This window comes from Chroicocephalus ridibundus, chromosome 1 (genome assembly GCF_963924245.1).
Source record: "Chroicocephalus ridibundus chromosome 1, bChrRid1.1, whole genome shotgun sequence".
NCBI lineage: Eukaryota > Metazoa > Chordata > Aves > Charadriiformes > Laridae > Chroicocephalus > Chroicocephalus ridibundus.
This window is the reverse complement of record NC_086284.1, coordinates 134421490-134440298: the sequence shown is the minus strand read 5'-3', so window position 1 is coordinate 134440298 and position 18809 is coordinate 134421490. Positions and strand designations below refer to the sequence as shown.

The 18809-nt window shown below is 45.2% G+C and overlaps 3 protein-coding genes across 3 annotated transcripts in view; 2 read left to right on the top strand and 1 right to left on the bottom strand.

The window, feature by feature from the left end:
- TTLL12 (tubulin tyrosine ligase like 12) overlaps positions 1-724 on the top strand; it is a 28485-nt gene extending 27761 nt beyond the window's left edge. The window contains exon 14 of the mRNA XM_063354638.1: positions 207-724. Within this exon, the coding sequence (XP_063210708.1) occupies positions 207-358 (152 nt within the window). The 3' untranslated portion in view covers positions 359-724. The remainder of the gene's footprint in view (positions 1-206) is intronic.
- A 2741-nt stretch (positions 725-3465) lies between these two features.
- On the bottom strand, positions 3466-15669 carry TSPO (translocator protein). Its single transcript, XM_063354623.1, has 4 exons — positions 15517-15669; positions 8442-8642; positions 5113-5251; positions 3466-4228 (listed from the first exon to the last, which is right to left on the bottom strand). The coding sequence occupies exons 2-4, from the start codon at positions 8627-8629 to the stop codon at positions 4052-4054; spliced, it is 504 nt and encodes a 167-aa protein (XP_063210693.1). The 5' UTR covers positions 8630-8642; positions 15517-15669; the 3' UTR covers positions 3466-4051.
- MCAT (malonyl-CoA-acyl carrier protein transacylase) lies at positions 15669-18404 on the top strand. Its single transcript, XM_063354611.1, has 4 exons — positions 15669-16258; positions 16464-16551; positions 16837-17054; positions 17332-18404. The coding sequence occupies exons 1-4, from the start codon at positions 15797-15799 to the stop codon at positions 17752-17754; spliced, it is 1191 nt and encodes a 396-aa protein (XP_063210681.1). The 5' UTR covers positions 15669-15796; the 3' UTR covers positions 17755-18404.
- Positions 18405-18809: the final 405 nt, after the last annotated feature.

Here is an 18809-nt window from a genome sequence, read left to right as displayed (position 1 = left end):
AAAAAAACCCAAAACCAAAAAACAAAGAAACAAAAACCAAAAACAACCAAGTCCCACTGAAATAAAAGCACCCAACCGGCATGCCAGCTCGGGTAATAAAAAATGGCTTTTTCCAGTCATTTTCTATGATCTCTGGCTTAAAGACAGTGATTCAGGATCTCTATAGAGCTTGTATTAAGAGGCAGTGTTTTTGTTCCGCTTTACAGGAAAAAGAATTATGCAGCCTCAGATCCTGGAGGTGAACTTTAATCCTGACTGTGACAGAGCCTGCAAATACCACCCTACCTTTTTTAATGATGTCTTCAGCACCCTATTTCTGGATGAAACAGACAGCTGCCACGTGACGTGCATTGTCTAGCCACAGGAGGCTTGACTCTATTAATTTCCTTCCCAGATATGCTTAACAGCAAGATTTATATTTCAGTTCTATGAGCTGCCGATGCAACTATTTTCCTATACTGGCAACCCAGGAAAAAAAATTTATATTAGAAAAATATGCATATACTGTATTGATAATCATTTTGTCTGCATTTTTCTTGTCTTGCTTTGTTCTATAAATCATTGTTTTGTGTTGACCAAATGTCTTGTTTATTGAATATGGGAGACCTCAAAATAGGACAGTAACTGGAGCAATTGACTTGTTTTTCAGGTAGCCTGATTGCTTGCTTGCTGGGAAACACTGCACAAGTTCCCCATGTCAACATTAAAACTGTACTTTACTGAATCGTGTTGGAGTTTGCGTATCTCTTTCTTATCTATCCCTCTGTTATTCAAAGATATAAAATGTTCTGATGGGAAATGCAATGAATGACTAGGGTGTAATGAGATTAAAGATTTGATGGCTCTTCCCACTTTTTTTTTTATTTAAAAAAAAGGTAAACAAAACCTACAACACTTAGGAACCCTGTAGTGCTGGCTGTCCTAGCCTGCCCCTTAAAGAAACTGGATTTTTTTGAGAAGGGGTCATGCAGGAAGTAAGAAGGATGCAATGTCTAGAGCAGCGCAGAAGAAGCCTGAAGGAATGAAAGGGGTCTGGGAGACTCTGCTAGAAGCCCGAGCAAACTTTGGACTTCAAAGTTTAGAGCCAAAGATAGAGGTACTTGAGAGTGGGGTGTCAGCTTGAAATTAATCACTCCTAATCTATCCTCCCTCCTCACATCAGGGTAGTTGGCTGAAATTTAGACATTTTAGGCTGTATTTATGTTGCTATGTAGCTATGTACATGTTGCAAAAATTCTGCTGTCATGAAGTATATATTATGTGGCTAGTATTTTTTGAGCTAGTTGCACCAATTGGATCTGTGTGAGAGAAAAGTACATATATAAAATGGTATAAATGTTTTAAACCTTGCTTCAAGCTTTGCAAATATGCAACATGCTATACTTCATGATCAGGAAGGGAGAGGGCTATTTCAGGCTGTTCTGCAGAAACCTACTTCTTTCCACTGACTGGAATGTAGGCTGGAGAAGTCAACCATCTGTGTCTTACAAAAATTAAATCACTGCACAGGTGGGGCAGAAGGGAGAGCGGGATTGCACAGCCAGAAGTGGTGCTGACAGCTGTATTGCTCTCCTGCTCATGAGTCAGAACTCTTTTGTACACCTTACTTAAATGTGATTAAAGAGCTTAACGTAGATGGTGTGAATATTTCTGATACAGGGAGAAAGTTTGTCTGTGACACAGAAGTCAGTAATGGGTGCTCAAGACTGGACATAAAGGGACACGCAGTGCTGCCCAGCAGATGTATCTTTCACTTGTAGAAGAGCAAAAGGCAATTCCTGCATTCCAAGTACCTGAAAACATATAACAAAGTGCCTGTGGATCTAGACTAAAGGGGAAGGTTTCCCTTATCACAAAGGGAAAAGTGAAGTCACGCTTAGCAAACCAGAAGAATGACTTTAAAAAGTACTAAGATCTGTGCAGTGGCATCACAAGCTGTCTTGTGGTCTGTTGTTGTACTCTTAAACAAGAGATGGTTTTATCTTCTAGGAAGCAACTGGTTGAACCTAAGCATCCCAGATCTTACTGTGTCAGCTACCATAACCCTGAGAAGGAGAAACTTGTTTTTATTTCTACGCAAAGTGAGAGGGTGCAGGTAAGAGATACCAGTCGCTACGGTATATGTGCTGCCCTGCTGGGCAATAGACCCACCCGTGGCCTGGCTGCCAGCTCCACTGTCAAGCTCTGGTGGTGAACTTGCATCACATTGAGGGGCCAGGTGGAGCATGTTAGTGCTATTTGGCCGGTGCTATTGGTGATGCCTCAGAGGTGTGTCCAGGGGGCTGCTGAATACTGAGGTCCTCTCAGTTTCTGTCCAGATGCTCGGAGTTTCCTGTTTTGTCTTGCCCACTGCAACAGTGAGAAGAGATGAAAGGACTATCTTTGAGGCTATAGCACCTGTCACGTCCCACTCTCAGGAAAGAGGGGGGGTAAGTGACTTCAGATTCGTAAATTCTCAACGGTGCGGACTGAGGTGAGATAAATCTCAAGGTCTATACAGAAACAGTTAGTAGCTTCCCAAAATGGTCAGTATAGGTCTTAACAAGTCCATGATAATTGGTTAGGTATATAACAAGTGATGGCAAATGGTGAGGTATGCATTGTGTTACTTAACAACAGGTATAGGACAACTTACGGCAAGCGGTATTTAAGGTCATACTTAAGGTTGTTACTTAACAACTCTAACTGTTACTTAACAATTCTAAAAGAAAAGAGAAACTGAGGGATAGATTAAGGAAAAGACAGAGAAAAAGACAGAGATAAAGAGATCACCTGGTTCCAGTGTCTTTTTCAGGGAATCTTCCCAGGCATAATCTACTTTCTCAGGAAGAATCTTCCCAGGCACGGTCTTCGTTCTTGGGAAAGAATCTTCCCAGGCATGGTCGCTTTCTTTTGTTTCTTCTTTGTTTCCCCCTAGGGGCACTTATTTTCCCCTTTTATGTTTGCTGAATTAGCATGGTCCACCCCCCTTGCTGAGGACAACCTCGTCTCAGGTTTCTCCCTTCTCCCAGGTGACGTGTAGCATGATTTGGGTGGAGAGAGGAGTGCCATAGTCATACATGTTTAGCATGATCTCTATAGTCTTCATTAGCATATGCAGGGGTGTGCGCTTTCATATGCATTTCACGGATAATGAAGCAAAGGTCACTTGTCAGACACAATGGCCTCGAGAACTGAGAACTAGCAAGCTCACCACACGAGTGGCAGAACTATCCTGTCTTCACAAGACAGTTCTCCCACACTTTCAGGCACCAGAAGTGTTAGTCTTATCAGTTCTTTGAAGGCCAGGCCTGCGTTATTTATTTCCTTGTGAGTGTTTGAGGCATTCCATTGAAGGCTTGGAAGGCCTTCTGCCCCTTGTCACGGAATTTACAGTCCGTCTCTTACAGCACCCTGTTGCCTTCAGTATTTTTCTGCTCAAAACCATTTAAAAACAATAAAAACAGAGGAACGAGGTTAGTAAGTTTACATGTAGTTTAATGCATTTAGCTGACACTAGATTGTACGATGCTTCAAAGTGGGAATGCACCAACTGTGGAAAAAAAATCTCAAATACTTCCAGAGTACAATGACCAGAGGGTAAATATGTGGCAGCTGTAGTGGGACACACAGCACTTAAGCACCGTGTCTAGTGGTAAACATGAAAGACTTAGGCCACAATCATGCCTCTCACTGTTAGGAGCAGCTTTCTGGAAGTTGTGTTAATGTATGGCTGAATTTCTTCCTCTGAGCATAATGAAGTTGGAGTTCACGCTTACTTCTGATAACAGTTAAAATTCTGCTGTCATATAAAATGTAATGCTGTAATATAGAAAACTAGTACCTTTCAATCAGCACTATCTTTTAGTTTGCTATAAAACCCAGTCAGGCATACACCCCTTTGTGACTTGCCTAGTAAAGAAAGACATTTGTTTTAAACGAGTACTGCTTTGTCAGTTTGTAATTAGCAAACTAATGCTGTAAGTAGTTCAGCTAAAAATAAAATGAGGGCATAACTTTTTTTAGAAAATTCTTGTGGAAAAAAAAAATAATCTTGTTGGCTGAAAACTATTTATTCAGATTGTTTCTTGTTGCGATTGTCCTTCCAGATACGGTAATTGAGTGCAGAAGCCATGGTTAGCCAAGCTAAATAAGGAACCATCAAATAAGCTGCTGTTTTGTTGATGTTATACCAGGAAGCAGTTGTAGCTGTTGCCGTACCAGTCGTGAGCAGGAGAGTCACCAACCCCTGAAATACAGGAAGGTGGTTAGTGTTTTTTTTATTTGTTGCATTTCCTTGACTAGTTGGTCTTTGTGTGGCTCTTTCCACTTAGCTCTGGCACTTGTTGGATCCCTCCATGAGTTAAACCCTTCTCAGAAAACCAGCCAGTAGAGAGAGATAGATTTCTGCTGATTTATGAGTTGAATTGACTCATGAAACGACACAACAGTCACAGGAAAGGGCATTGCAGCTGGGAGCAGGAGAGGGAGAATAAAATCCCTCTTGTCTGCTTTTTTTTGGCAGCGGGAATTGCTACATTGACTACAAACCCAGTGTGAGCAAGTCACTTGGCTAAGTAAACTTCTCCAGTCTTTTCATACCATAGGTGCTGCCTGAAGAGATGCAGTGTGAAAGAATCAACAATGGATTGCAAAGTCTTCCACTACTACAGCATTGCATCTATGTATTTAGAAAAACAGGCAAATATTTTTTATTTTTAAGGCAAGCTGTTTCTCTTCAGACTGCAGAAAATTAGTCTTGTCTAAAATGGGTGCTGATTACCTGAGTAATGTTACGATAAGCTTCTTATCACTGCCGTTTGCCCAAGATACCTAGGAATTTTAGTGAGGCATAAATGTTTACATTTTCTAGTCACACAAAAGCTCTTATCAAAGGGTGGCAGAAAGAGCTTCTTGAAATCTAAACATTTATGGATGTTGTAGATATGTAAATTCTCTCAGGTGGCTGCTGGCATGCATTAAAGAGAATTTTAGAAAACTTCTGCAAGCTGTATTCTGTACTCAGCCTCATTTTCAGGGAGAAAAGACTGTAATGCAAAACTTATGTCTTAGCACCTTGCAAATGACAGCAGAAGCCTATGATTAAGAAAAGAAACTTACATTTCCACTTACCCATCCCATTTTGTGAGCTCCAAAAAATATTGGAGTCCATGCCCAGTTTAATGCCAGCTGCCCTGCATACAGACCCAGAGGAACCACCGACTTTTCACTGAAGCCCCCCAATTCCTTCCACACCAGGTAGGAGCCATATCTGGAGAAAACAAATGTAATTCGGTACGCTGGTTAGAAAGTAACCACACATCCTCAATCAAATGAAACGACTTCCGTGCTGGGGTCTAAATTCCTTTGGAAAGGTAGATATCCAGGTACTACTTGGCATAGTAACTGACTGCACAGGGTTGATATGGAGCAAGAAAAATTCCCTATCCTGCCAGAGTTCTCGCTTCTAGATGCAGAGGAGCAGATGACCTACTGCATTTCAGTCTTAAGAGAGAAAGCCCTGTTGAAAGGGAAGCAAGTCCAAGATGCAAGGGTAAAAGTAAGTCTCTCAATAGAGAAGAAACTGTTAATTTTGGTACTGGGAGAACACAACCCACTAACTTTTTAAGTGGATGAAATTAATATAGGAGAAGTATGAATTGAGTGGCATCCCAAAGCACAGGTGAGTATGGGGATGGATGGTGTTAGAGCAGGAGGAAGCCTATAGTCACTTTTCAGAAGGAAGGGGACGAAGATGGGGTGAATTCTGTGGAAAGAATTCACCACAAGGAGCATCCAGCACCCTTCCTGTCTGCAGGATTCTGGCTACTGAAAGATCTTGCAAAAATATTTTCAAGGTTTTGAACAGATCTTCTTAATGCCACAGAAGAACAGTTCACTGGAGGGATCCCAGAATGTAAGGTGCTGAAGACAGGAATTCTCAGGATTTGGGAGACTTACTAATGTAAGGTTTATTTTTGCACTAAAGGAGCCTGATGAGAACAGGGAGCATTCATCACCTCAGACTATTTCTTTTGCTCTTGTTTGACTTTCCCTTTAAACATTAGCTAGATTTCAGTCCGGATGACTGCATAGCCATTCCAAGTGACTACAGCAGAATCCCCTGGATGAAACACCAACATCTGGAATTACACCCTTGTTTCAGAATTAGTAACTGAATACTGATTCCATCCTGGTAGGAATGTCAACTGGACTGTGCACTATGCTGGACGGCAGGTGGCTCACACGTATTTCTGCTGGCAGTGGAGCAAAGATGGAGACCAACTTGTAAGCATTATTTTTTTTAGGAGCAGACAAATATCGATAGGAGTAATTGCAAGGAGTTTGTCTTCATTTGTAGGTCATACAAGAAGGCATTTTTTTTTCTCGTTTAACCCAGTGACACAGGCATGCCTCTCAGCTGTTACTTTCACAGGGACTGAACAACGCAGCTTTGATGTTCTGGCAGTTTGACTGTGAAGAGTATTAAAAAAAGAAAGGGAGGGTGGTGTAAGCATTAAAAACTTAACAGTTTATCTTCATAAAAGGCATCAGGACACAAATCTGTTTCTGAGAGATTTACAGAGCCACAGAGCAGACTTACAGTTGTTCGTACACCTAACTTTGACTTCAGACCAAGATCATGATGTACAACTCTGCTAGGAAGCTAAATGTCAAGAAAGGCATATAAGCTTGTTAAACCTTGCTTTTAGTTATTTTTGGTTTTAATACATTCAAGAGATTCTGAAGGAATGAGATATCTTGATCGTTCAAGGAATGTGTGCACGTGATGAATTACAGAAGAAAAGTCCTGGTAATAAATATGATCTTTTCACTGAGATAGATGTATAGCACAGAACCATCCACCTCAAAATATATGGATTCTGGTATTATCAAAATAAGTGATAAGCTGTCACAATTTGGATTTCTAAAATAGTTAACTCGATATCCGGGTTTATGATGAGGAATCCAGAAACAGGGTTACAAATTATGCAGTTCACTTGAAGGAAGCCCTTCATGGGAAAGCCACTCAGCTCTTGTCTCTTTGATAAAAGGCTTTTTTTTTTTTTTTTTCACAGGACAGTAATGATCTGATTCAAATGCTAACTCTTGGAATATATAAGAACAGAGAGCAATTTTTAAAAGTACGTTCTGTAAGAGGAGGAAGGAAAGAGAATACTGATGGGAAAGGAGGAACAGTACATAAGGCTATAAAAATTACAAAGCTTTTCTGGAAAGAAAATGAAACCAAACTGAGAGAATCTGTGAGAGCCAATTTAGCATTCAGATACAGTTTCAGACATTGCATCATTGCTGTATTTTGCAACAGGTGGTGTGGTATTTAAGATAACCTGCAGGATGACAAGATGTAATGTTAACTTGGAAAAGATTTGTCCTCTTTGAAACTTTATGTAGTTAAGTCAGTGCTATATACAAACTACAAATCACTTAAAATGTACTGTCATGATGGAAGAAATGGGAAGGGTAAGCCATAAAAGGCACGTTACCGCCCCAAATCTATTACCGTTGGATGACCAATAATCTGTACTTGATAGCTAGGAAAAAACAATGCTGAATCTTGGTATGTAGCTGGTTCTTAATGACCAAGTGCAGAAGAGACACAAAGCATCACTTCTTGCTTGGGGGCTGCACCGACCTCTGTTGAGGCTCCAGGAGCAGAGCGCTACCTCTCCTCTGTGGCACAGCTCACCAGAGTTAACATAAAAGCACGTAATGTTAGGTGGACAGCTTCTAGAGCAGCCTGTGAAGAGTATCAAAACTGCCCAAACAATCTCCCGAGACAACCTGCCTCTATAAATATTTTTGCTACATCTTATTAAAAGCAGCAGCTGCCAAAATACAGTATTATTAAACTTTCAAGGCTCCTGTGGGAAGGGTATTTGTCTTTGTGATTCCTTGTTCATTTGACAGTAATTGCTGTGCTGTGGGCTATTTTAAACTAGTTAAATAAGGAGGCAGTAGATGGCTTCGAACACTTACAGTTTAACAGCCTGGCAATTTTATGGAAAAGGACACCTGTATTTTGATTTTGGTTTCTTTTAACTGAGCTCTGTTAGAAGAGTTCCATCCCAATCCTCCCAGCCCCCCGCCCTTTCTTTTTATTTTCCTAAAACTACAGAAGGACATAGAAGAAATCCCAGTGCTGCCCTGCTCCATCACTGCCAGCCTGGCAGATCTTCCCCTCAGTATGAATGAGGAAAGCACGTTAATGGCAGCTTTTCAAACTCCTGCTTTTGGTGTGGATACTTCTGCATACAAAATGTCCTATCAAACCCACATGCAACTCCCAAAACATGTTTTTACCTGTTAAACAGACAGCTTGACACAGTTACTTACAAACATACTGCCACAGGAATACAATAATAGTTCTCTGGTCCAGCTTTATACAATAAGCAACTTTGAGATTGGGTAAGTGCCTTAATACAATGTGAAAAACTTACCCCATAGATGTATAGAGAGTTCCCCAAACAGGAGCAAACACCCAGTTAGGTGGACACCAGGATGGCTTCTGTAGAGATTCGTACCACACCGGGATTTCCTTTTTAGTTATCTTGCCTCCTAAAAATCCTCCTGCATGGGGCAGGAGTGTGAAACCCACTGCTGGGGCCCAGGCTGGTACCGCTTCCATTGAGACAGTGAATCTGAAACAAACCCAAACGTGTTGATTTGGCAGAGCAATTTTAAAATGCAACTACAACGATTTTCCGGTTTTTAACAGATTTTAAAAATGTACACACGCGTTGGATCTGATCCACAGCCTAGTCTTGTCTCCGAGAAAGACAGCAGCTGAAATTCATGCATCTTGTACCAGGTTCACTGGACAATACTTGCCCCATAAAGGAACCTATCGCTTACATGGGGGGAAGTGAGGCCTTTATTTCCCCTCTCAGCTTTGTGCACTAAGATTAATGAATTTTACCTACATAAATATCCTCACTCATAAGCACGCCAGAGGAATAAAGCAATCAGATATTATATGAACTGCACTCAGGGTAAAAAAAAAATATATGCACCAAGAAGTGTGTATTTCTGTATTCACCAAAAAGCCCATTCACTCCATGAAATTATGTAGTCAAGAATAAGGAAACGGTGTGTGTTTTCCTGTGCAAAAGTGAAATAATTGTGTACCCTTGTGTTGCATTTGTAGCCTCAAAAGGGTGCTGAGGATGCTCAATGGCTAGTAAGAGTGATGTGAATTAGTAGCCTACACTTGAGAAGCTGCCTCAGAAAATAAACACCAGGGAGGACAATGAGAAGATAAGTACTTAAATGATGTTTTGCTAAACAAGGAAGGCGATCTCAGTGGATAAATGGGGAGTGCACCTGTGGCTTCTTCATGAAGCATTCAATCAGTTGCAGCAATCTTAGCTGCCAAGCCCATACAGTGTCCTGGATTAAATTTGCTTACAGAAGTAAGACTAAGTTATGGCTTGTTCTGGTAGGCTGCGCTGCTTTAGTTAGAGTACAGGCGGCAGTAAAAAAAGTAAGCAAGTAAGCAGGAAAAAGCTTCACTGCAGATTTTCTGGCCAAAAGCCAAATGCTACAGAAGAGCTGTGTTTAGCTTGCTAAAATGTAAACACATTAGAGGTATGATAAAAAAAGGGCAGAACTGAAAAGCATTGTTTTTTCAAATATACAGTAGGCAAATACACCCAATTCCTGTTCATCTGTTATGCAGGAGGGGGAGACAGCAGGAAGGAATCACAAGAGAGGTTGCGGCAGTGGGGAAAGAGCAACTGCGGAAGCCCCAGGAGAGAAAATAAAGTTTTAGAGCAACCAGCATTTCAGAGGCTTAAGGCAATAAGAAAAGTGTCTTATTAACTTGGCTGTTGTCTTGGCCTGTGTTTAGAAGTTTTCCTCGATGTAGTTGTGACTGCTGGGATGAGGAGGCAGGGAGTGGGGAAGAGGAAATCCCACTTGTGACAGATGTGCTTAAACTGATAGGAAATGGCGCACAGATGACGTTGCACTCTCGCAGTCCTGCTGGTGCAGTGGATTTCTGTTTGGAGAACAGGTAAAAGCTTGGCCAGTGAGGGAGCTCTCTTGCGTTATGGTTTTTGTCCCCGTACTCAGGGGACTGCCCGTACAGTTACGCAGACTTAACGAAGAGATTTCAGTGGCTGGGACCACAAGCCAGATTGCATGGGATCAAGAAAAATCCTGGTGGTTGGTGATAAAAGCAGAGCAGAATTCTGAAGGCAAAACAGAGAGCGCGGAGGGACTGGTAAAGCATGCAGGATTAGAAAGTTTGCAAGGAGTAAACAAGAAAAGGCTTGTAGGCTGCTGGGCTGTGGGCATGCCTCAGGGGAGAGTCGTGGGAGGGCAGCGAGTAGGAATGCACACAGAAAACGGCAGCAGACAAAGCAGTACAAGAGTCAAAGTCAAAAACAGCAAAAGAATGACCGACTGAAAGAAAAACTAAGCAGGGAAGAATTCAGAACTAAGGTTGGGGAGAAGTGGGAGAGCGATGTCCTAGTCTGCTGGAATTGTATCAATTAGGTCTTGGGTGGGGGATGGACAACAAGGGAGGAAAAAAATCTGCATAGCTGGTTGCTGTAGTCATTGCTGCCATACTTCCTGCCTCATGGATTCTACTTGCTATTTACCAGGGAGCGTCTTAAATGGAGCAAAGGAGTTAACATGTTCTCCTACACCTAGGTCCGTCTTAGTTTCCTGAGGGAGCAGGCTGTCAGCTCCACTACGCGTCACCCGTATTGACAGCATAAAAGGCTCTGCTTTTCCTGGGATGTGAAGAAATTGCTATGCACAGGAGCAATAAGGTGTAATGGGAACAAGAGTTCCAAGCACAACGATTCCCCTTGGTTGCCTTCAGATACGTAGTTCCCAAAGGTTAAGTTAGAAATTTAAAGTTACCAAGATCTCGCCAATTATTAACGCTGTCACTTTTGCCTACAGAGGGAACACTAGGTTTAGTTCTCTACACATGCTGTAATATGCTGGTCGTCTGTGCAGCTCCAAGTGGGGCTGTCAAATGCTAATACTTTTTTTTTTTTTTTTAAGTAATAAGCAAGGACCCCAAGGGGTTTACGCTTTATTTGGATGTAACAATATCAGTGTGGTTTCCTGAGGGTATTAAGCAACTGGACTTTGTCACAGCTTCTGTCAGCTTCTCCCCTGGGGAAAAAAGTCTTGAAAGCGTTCTGCAAGCTGAAAGTGCTAAATGCTATCAAATTGGAAAAGTACTACTCCAATGCAGTCATTAGTGAATAAATGATGTAGCTACGCGCCTGTCCTTCTGCGTGTTGGAGAAAGAACGCTGAAAAAATTCTTAAGTGACAAAAGAAAGAAAATCAGGCAGGCAAACAGAAACGGGGAAGGCACAAAGCAAAGAAAACAGGGAAAGTGAACCCGTGAATGAACAGCAAAGGGGAAGAAATGGAAGTGATGAGATTGAACATACTGGCTTGAACTGAATGTTGGTGTCCCAGTCTGTTGACTACTATTACTACTAATTATATAGTATGTTTTCCAATAGTATTTCTCAGGACTTCCCAAGAACGGCAAAATAGTCTCTTGCATAGTACCAAGGAGAAGAGGAACAAAGCCACGCAGCAAGATCAGAATGTGCTGGTAGGCTCAGCCTAGGAGACCACAGCTGTCCATCAGCAGTGGGAGTTCCTGTATTTTAATTCTCAAGAAATGGGAATTATTTTTCTTTTCCCAGAGAAGGCATGTCCATCTTCCTCTGATTACTCGGTGGTAGGTCTTTGGTGAGAGTAAGTAAAAGGCAGGGATGCACGGGAGAGTGGGTGCGTTCGGTCAGTGCCGTAGCATTTGGTTAGCTGTGCAGCACCAGATCTGTGCGATGTTTATGGAACGCCCAGTACATTTTTTAAAAGTAATGTAATCACAGAGTATATAAAGGATCATCAGCCCTGACTTCCTTTCAGTCTATAGTTGATAATGATGAAATTACTCGGCGATAACTTGCACGGCACAGGCTTGCCAATGCAGCCCCTCTGGCTGCATCTGTATTACACAACCTAGAAATAATTACTACTTTCCTAATCATATCCCAGCTCCGCTTCAGGGTGAGATCTGGTTGCACAATATTCTTGCAGCCTGATTTTCATACTGAAGGAACCTGGATGTCTGTGGATGATATCTGCAGCATGCCCAGCAGATATCTGCCTGTAAGAACCACCACAGCTGGAAATCTTTTCTCCCCACACACACTTAACGTGTTTATTTCTGTTTCCACCTCTTATCTCTGCCCTGCAACATTTTCTTCATCATCCTGCCCGTTTTCTGTTTAGCCCTAGTCTGACTTCTGGCAGTTTCAGCAGGGCAGCAGCAGGCCAGTGTGTTTTATAAACATGTTAAAATAATTTTTCTAGGTATTCAAAACATCTGTCTTGCCCAAAGATGGTTCCAGCTCCATAAAGTAACAGGAGAAATGAAGGGGCCGGGGGAAACAATACTGCAACTTGCTGCCTACTGGGCTTCCATCTTTTTGCAGGTTGTTTCTCTGTGCTGGTGTAACATGCAGAAGAACAAACGGAAGGTTTCCATGTCCTCCTCTTTCTGGAAAAAACATTATGCACCTAAAGAATGGGATGGGGTGCGCCAGGACCAGATACATCGTGACAGAGGAGCTGGTTTGCTTCAGCCTGATGAAAAATGAACTAACACGCTTCGAGCAGGTCTCTGAAAGGCAGGTGGGTCCCTTCCCCTTCTCTGGGCGCTCCCAGAGAGAGCTCGGTCAGTGGGAAGAAGGAAAGAAAAGACAACTACTTTAATTGCATTTTCCTATATCCCAGTGCTGATAAACCTCTAACTAATCCTTTTCCTGTGCAACTTAGTGCTGGCCACCCAATCACGTGGGGCTTAAATTCTAGCTATCGCATTAAAAACACGAAGGAAAAATCTCTCAGCGGGGCTAAATCTCCCACGCGGTTTTGGGGTTTCTAGTCCCTGCAGTTCTGTGGCGGAGTGACAAAGCTGTGAAAGTACTGGAGGTTGGGTGGGGGGGTGTTCCCCAAGGTACGCATTCTCCCTCTCGTCCTCTCCAGTGTATGTTTTTGAGGGCAGATAAGGTTCTACCCATGTCTGAGAGGCCGCATGCAATTTTTCCCTGGGGAAAGGCTTCTTCCTGAGATAGCTGTCTGAAGAATGAAGGGGTGCGTGCTTAATTTACACTGATAAACTGTATATGTCTGTTGTGGCTTCAATTTCTGGGAAACCGCAACACGAAAAACAAAGCTATATTGCAGTCTGTGATCCAGAATACGGGTACCACAAAAAAGCAGCCTTATCTTTGTTATCTGATCTCAAGTAATAGAGAAACTTAAAACAGTATATATTACATAATATAAATATCTAACAAATAAGTGTATAGTATAGTTTATAAAATGTATTTATAACTAAAAATAAAAATTATGGCCTTTATTTAGGATCTAATGCAAGGTATACTCGCCTCACAACAAATCTCACTGCCCAGGTTACACTTCTTTTAAAATGGCAGGGCACAAGTTGTGCACATAAATCTAGGATTTATTGAAGAGTCACATGCTGGGAACTGAAACGTACACGAGAACAAAATCTTCCGAGGTAATAATTAGCCATTCACTGCTCGATCTCTTCTCATTTTTCCCTATGTATATTTTATAAAATCCCCTGCATGCAGTGTAGTTTGGAAACGAAACATCCCTTTGACTACCTTCCTTCCAAACAGCTACCCAGCCTCCTGCCATAGGTTTTTCTTCTTCGTCCACCCACTTGGAAAGTGTCATCCACATCTATTCTTAAAAAAGTTAAGATTCTCTTGGATATTTCTAGTTTAAGTGCTGCCTAGGCCTGACTCTTTCTCAGCTCACCGGCTATTCTTTGAACCGGGTAAAATGTAACAAGCGCCCCATCCAAAGGATGCTTCAATAGCAGCGGGAGGTTCCTGGGGCATCGCCACTGGTAATTCTCAAGTGCTTTACAAGAGGGCTGTGCCCTTTACACCAACCAAAGATAAAATGGTAGCACTGAGGTGTGCTCCCAGCTGCAGCCTTACCACCTGAGGTTTGCGGGAACTGGACGCTGCCCTGGGCTTTGCCTCTGAAAGCATCAAACATGACTCTTCCCAGGGCTTGATGGGCATCCGGTAGAATCACAGAATGGTAGGGCTTGGAAGGGACCTTTGGAGACCATCTAGTCCAACCCCCCTGCCAAAGCAGGGTCACCTGGAGCAGGCTGGACAGGAACGCATCCAGGCAGGTTTTGAATATCTCCAGAGACGGAGACTCCACCACCTCTCTGGGCAGCCTGTTCCAGGGCTCTGCCACCCTCAAAGTAAAGAATTTCTTCCTCATGTTGAGATGAAATTTCCTGTGTTCCAGTTTGTGCCCGTTGCCCCTTGTCCTGACACGGAGCACCACTGAGGAGAGTCTGGCCCCATCCTCTTGACATCTGCCCTTTAGATATTTATAAGCATCGATGAGGTCCCCTCTCAGTCTTCTCTTCTCCAGCCTAAACAGACCCAGGTGCCTCAGCCTTTCCTCATAAGAGAGGTGCTCCGGTCCCCTCATCACCTTTGTAGCCCTCCGCTGGACTCTCTCCAGCAGTTCCCTGTCCTTCTTGAACTAGGGGGCCCAGAACTGGACTCCAGATGTGGCCTCACAAGGGCAGAGTAGAGGGGCAGGATGACCTCCCTCAACCCGCTTGCCACACTTTTTAATGCACCCCAAGATACCACTGGCCTTCTTGGCCACAAGGGCACATTGCTGGCTCGTGGCCAAATTGTAGGGTGAACTCTAATCCGGTGGGTGGCCCAGCACAGACGGGGTCCCAGCATCTCCTCTCGGCTCAGCGCAAGAGGTTTTGCCGCCTACGTTGCAGGTAGAGGCGGCCAGGGAGTGGGATGTAGTCATGTATGTATCCTGTATACATGCACATCATATATATCCCATATTACTGCCCATGGATTCCGGCTAGCTTGAGAAGCTCACTGCCTTTTCCAGGGATTTTACCTGAGGCTGACAAAAATGGAGGAAACCACCTTTAGCATAGGATAGCGAATCGAAAAGTGACAAAAATCCGCTCGCTGTGACCCTTTTGAACAGGGCCTGGGTCAAAAGCCCACAGCATTTCTGGCCCTTCTGACCCATTTTCCTTCTCCCGAGTTAAACTCGTACAATCTATCTCATTTATTACGCTCGTTTCATAACCCGAAGTGATGCAAAGTCATTGCAACATCGCAACTTTGGCGTGGTGACTTTCACTTTTTCTTTTGTTTTTTTTTTTTAAATAATAATAATCCTGCCATCGAACGTTCGAAGTAGGAAAGTGCATTTCGTGCTTGGAAAGTGTTATTTGGAAATTCAGAAGGAAAAAAAAAAAAAAACAAAACCAACCAAACAAAAAAACCAACTAAACCCAAATAAGCCAAATTTGCGAGGGCCGCCCGGGGGGTCCCGGTGGCTCCCGGAGCCATCGGGACCCCCGCAGGGACCCCATCCCGATCCCGATCCCGATCCCGTCCCTCAGGCCGGGCAGCCCCGCGGTTACCTCCGCTCCCGCGCTGCCGCCGCCCGCTCGCGCCTCCTCTGCCGTGAGGCGACGGCGGCGGCCGGGCCCCTCCCGCCACCCGGGCCCGCCCCGGGGAGGGACCTCCGACTCCGGGCGGGAGGAGCGGCTAGGCGCAGGCCGGGCCCAGGGTGGCGGGGCCGGCCGACCTTCCTCCTTCCTTTTCTCCCGGCGAGGGAAGGCGGGGGGGGCGGGGGGTGCCGGCGAGGCCCGCCCGGTTCCCGTGGCAACGCGGGGCGCAGGCGGCCGGGCGGCGGCCGCCATGGGCAGCTGGGCCGCGGCGACGACATGGCGGCTTGGTGGCTGCAGCGGGCGCGGCGGCCTCCGAGGCGTAATACCGCGGCGGCGGGGCAGCTCCCGCCCCGGCGGTGGGGACCAGGCGGCGACCCTGAGCGACCTCCTGCAGAGCTCGGTGGGGGACGAGGAGCCGGGCGCGGCGGCGGCGGCGGAGGCGGAGAGGCGGGAGCAGCGGTCGCCCCGGGAGGGCACGGTGCTGCTTTTCCCCGGGCAGGGCAGCCAGTTCGTGGGGATGGGCCGCGGGCTGCTGCGGTACCCCGGCGTGCGGGACATGTACCGCCTGGCCGAGAAGGTGCTGGGCTACGACCTCCTCTCCCTCTGCCTGGAGGGGCCGCGGGCCGAGCTGGACCGCACCCGGCACTGCCAGCCCGCCGTGTTCGTCGCCTCCCTGGCCGCCGTGGAGAAGCTCAACCACCAGCGGCCTGAAGTGAGCGGCGAGCGCGGGGGGGGGAGGAAGGCCGGGGCGGCCCCCTCGGGGTGAAGCCGGGCCCCTCGCCGCGGGCGTGGGCCCCGCCGGGCCGGCTGCCAGGCGGCTCCCGCAGGGGCTCGGTGGCCCACGGGGGGGCTGGGGGACACGGAGGGGAGGGACACGGGGCGGCTGATGTTGGGCCTCGGGTCTTGTCTCCGTGCAGGTGGTGGAGAGCTGCGTGGCGGCGGCCGGGTACAGCGTGGGGGAGTTCGCGGCGCTCGTCTTCGCTGGAGCCCTGGGCTTTGCCGAAGGTGCCCGGGGAATGTGCTGAGCACCCCCCCTCTCCCCCGAGTAGGATCTCCCACCTCCTGCTTTTTCCAAAGCATCCCATGTTACCCCTGGCCCCCTCCCGCTTTTTTTTTTTTTTTTTTTGAGGGTAAATTTTACTTTCTACTTCCGCTGTTCACGTTGTCACATGTAATACACCATTAAAAAGCATTAACGTTTCATGAGCGTACGCAGACGCAAAGCGCCTTTAGCCCCGGTGTTTTCTCGGGGTTTATATTTACCGAGCATCTCTGTTTTTTTCTCCTTAGCGCTGTACGCGGTGAAGGTGCGCGCCGAAGCCATGCAAAAGGCGTCAGAAGCTGTCCCCAGTGGAATGCTGTCGGTTATCGGCCGGCGAGAGGCAAATTACAAGTTTGCCTGCTTGGAAGCCCGTAAACACTGCGAATCGCTGGGTATAGAAAACCCCGTATGCGAAATCTCAAACTATTTGTTTCCAGACAGCAGAGTCATTGCAGGACACCTACAGGTATTGCTGCAGAATAACTATCCCTCTAGTTGAATTAACATTTCAGGTTTTTTTAAACTTTCACTTTGCACTTCTGTGTGGAGGTTAACCTGTATGGGCTTAGTTTATCCAAACAAAAGTATTTGATCTGTGGATTGTTTTTTTTTTCCAGTGTGTGCTCAGTTGTTGGGTAGGGAAAGGAATCCCTTTATCACGATAAGTCTGGTGAGGTGGTAATTGTGGGGTGACTGAGTAAACCATTGTCGTGCCAGACTCTCATTTCTCTCTCTCTTTGTAGGCTTTGGAGTTTTTGCAGAAGAATGCCCGAAAATACTACTTTACACGTACAAGTATGCTTCCAGTCAGTGGGGCTTTTCATACCAGGCTTATGGAACCAGCAGTAGAGCCGTTGGCTGAAGTCCTAAAATCGATTGAGATTCAGAAACCACTGGTCTGTGTCTATTCCAATGTTGATGGCAAAAAGTACATGCACGCAAAGCACATTGAGAAGCTGTTAGTGAAGCAGGTGGTTTCACCTGTTCTGTGGGAACAGACCATGCATTCTGTATATGAAAGAAAGCAAGGAACGGAATTTCCTTACACGTATGAAATGGGGCCCGGAAAGCAACTAGGAGCTGTTCTCAAAAAATGTAATTTGAAGGCCTGGAAACAATATAACCATGTAGATGCTCTGGAAGATGAGGAAGCAGCAGAGACCTAAGTAGTCTTTTGAGAAAAATCCACGCAACTTGATTTTTTCTGACTATTTAAAAATAACTTTGTGCTCCCAAAAGAGGAAGTTTTAAACATTTATGGCTTCTCATGAGAGGAGCACCGTGTGTGAAATCGAAGTGGATGTTTTCCTTCCCCATGTGCCTCAGGTTGTGGAAGGGGAGAGCAAAGTCTGGCTCTTCCATCTGTGTCGGGACTGCAAAACTGCCAATAAATACACCAAATAGCCTTCTGTTTGGCCTCAATCCTGCAAGCAACTTCCCCACTCTTCTTTTTTTTTTCCTTTTTTAATATTTTTGGGGAGGGGGGCGGTGTGGATTCAAGTCAAAATCAGTAGCTTTGGCTGCCTGGTGCAGGATCTTCTGCACGGATACAGGGGTGCAACTGGGCTGTTGGCTCCGGATGGTGGAGGGCTCTGTGCTGGGCTCGAGGGTGCATTTAGAGGATCCATTCAGTTTGGTACGGCTTTCGGTACGTTGATGTTCGTGTTTTCTAACTCGACTGACTTGTGGGATGTTCATCTGTGTAAAATTCTTTTAATTTGTGTCCGTATTGCCAGGTAGCAGCCGGGTAAGGCAGAAGGTGTTATCAGGAACATGATTTTCTTAAGGTTAAACTATAAATAAACTATAATGCTTTTCTTGGTATTTTTAATGCTGTGGGGTGTGTTGTTGGTGGCCTCTAGTCCACACGTGGATGGAAGTAATTTTCCCTCCAGTTATCCAGTACCATGTTGGTTGTGCAAAGTTACTAAAGGGAGAAGAAATGTTTCAGTGAATGAAGAAGCTTACCAAAATTCCTCACCTCCGCAGAGGTGCAGGGCTTTTGTTGTCCCTGACCGAGCCTCTGATGCTGCACTGGCTGGATTTGGATGACTTTTCTTGACGGAACAGAAAACATCAGTGCTGGAAACTGCGGAAAGATTTTTTTCAGGGGCGCCTTTGGGCAGGGTGAATTCACCCTGTGGGAACAGCATGCCGGGGAGGAGGTTTTGAATGCTGGCATTTTGGTTGTCTCTATTTTTGACTGTGTTTTGCCAGTTTG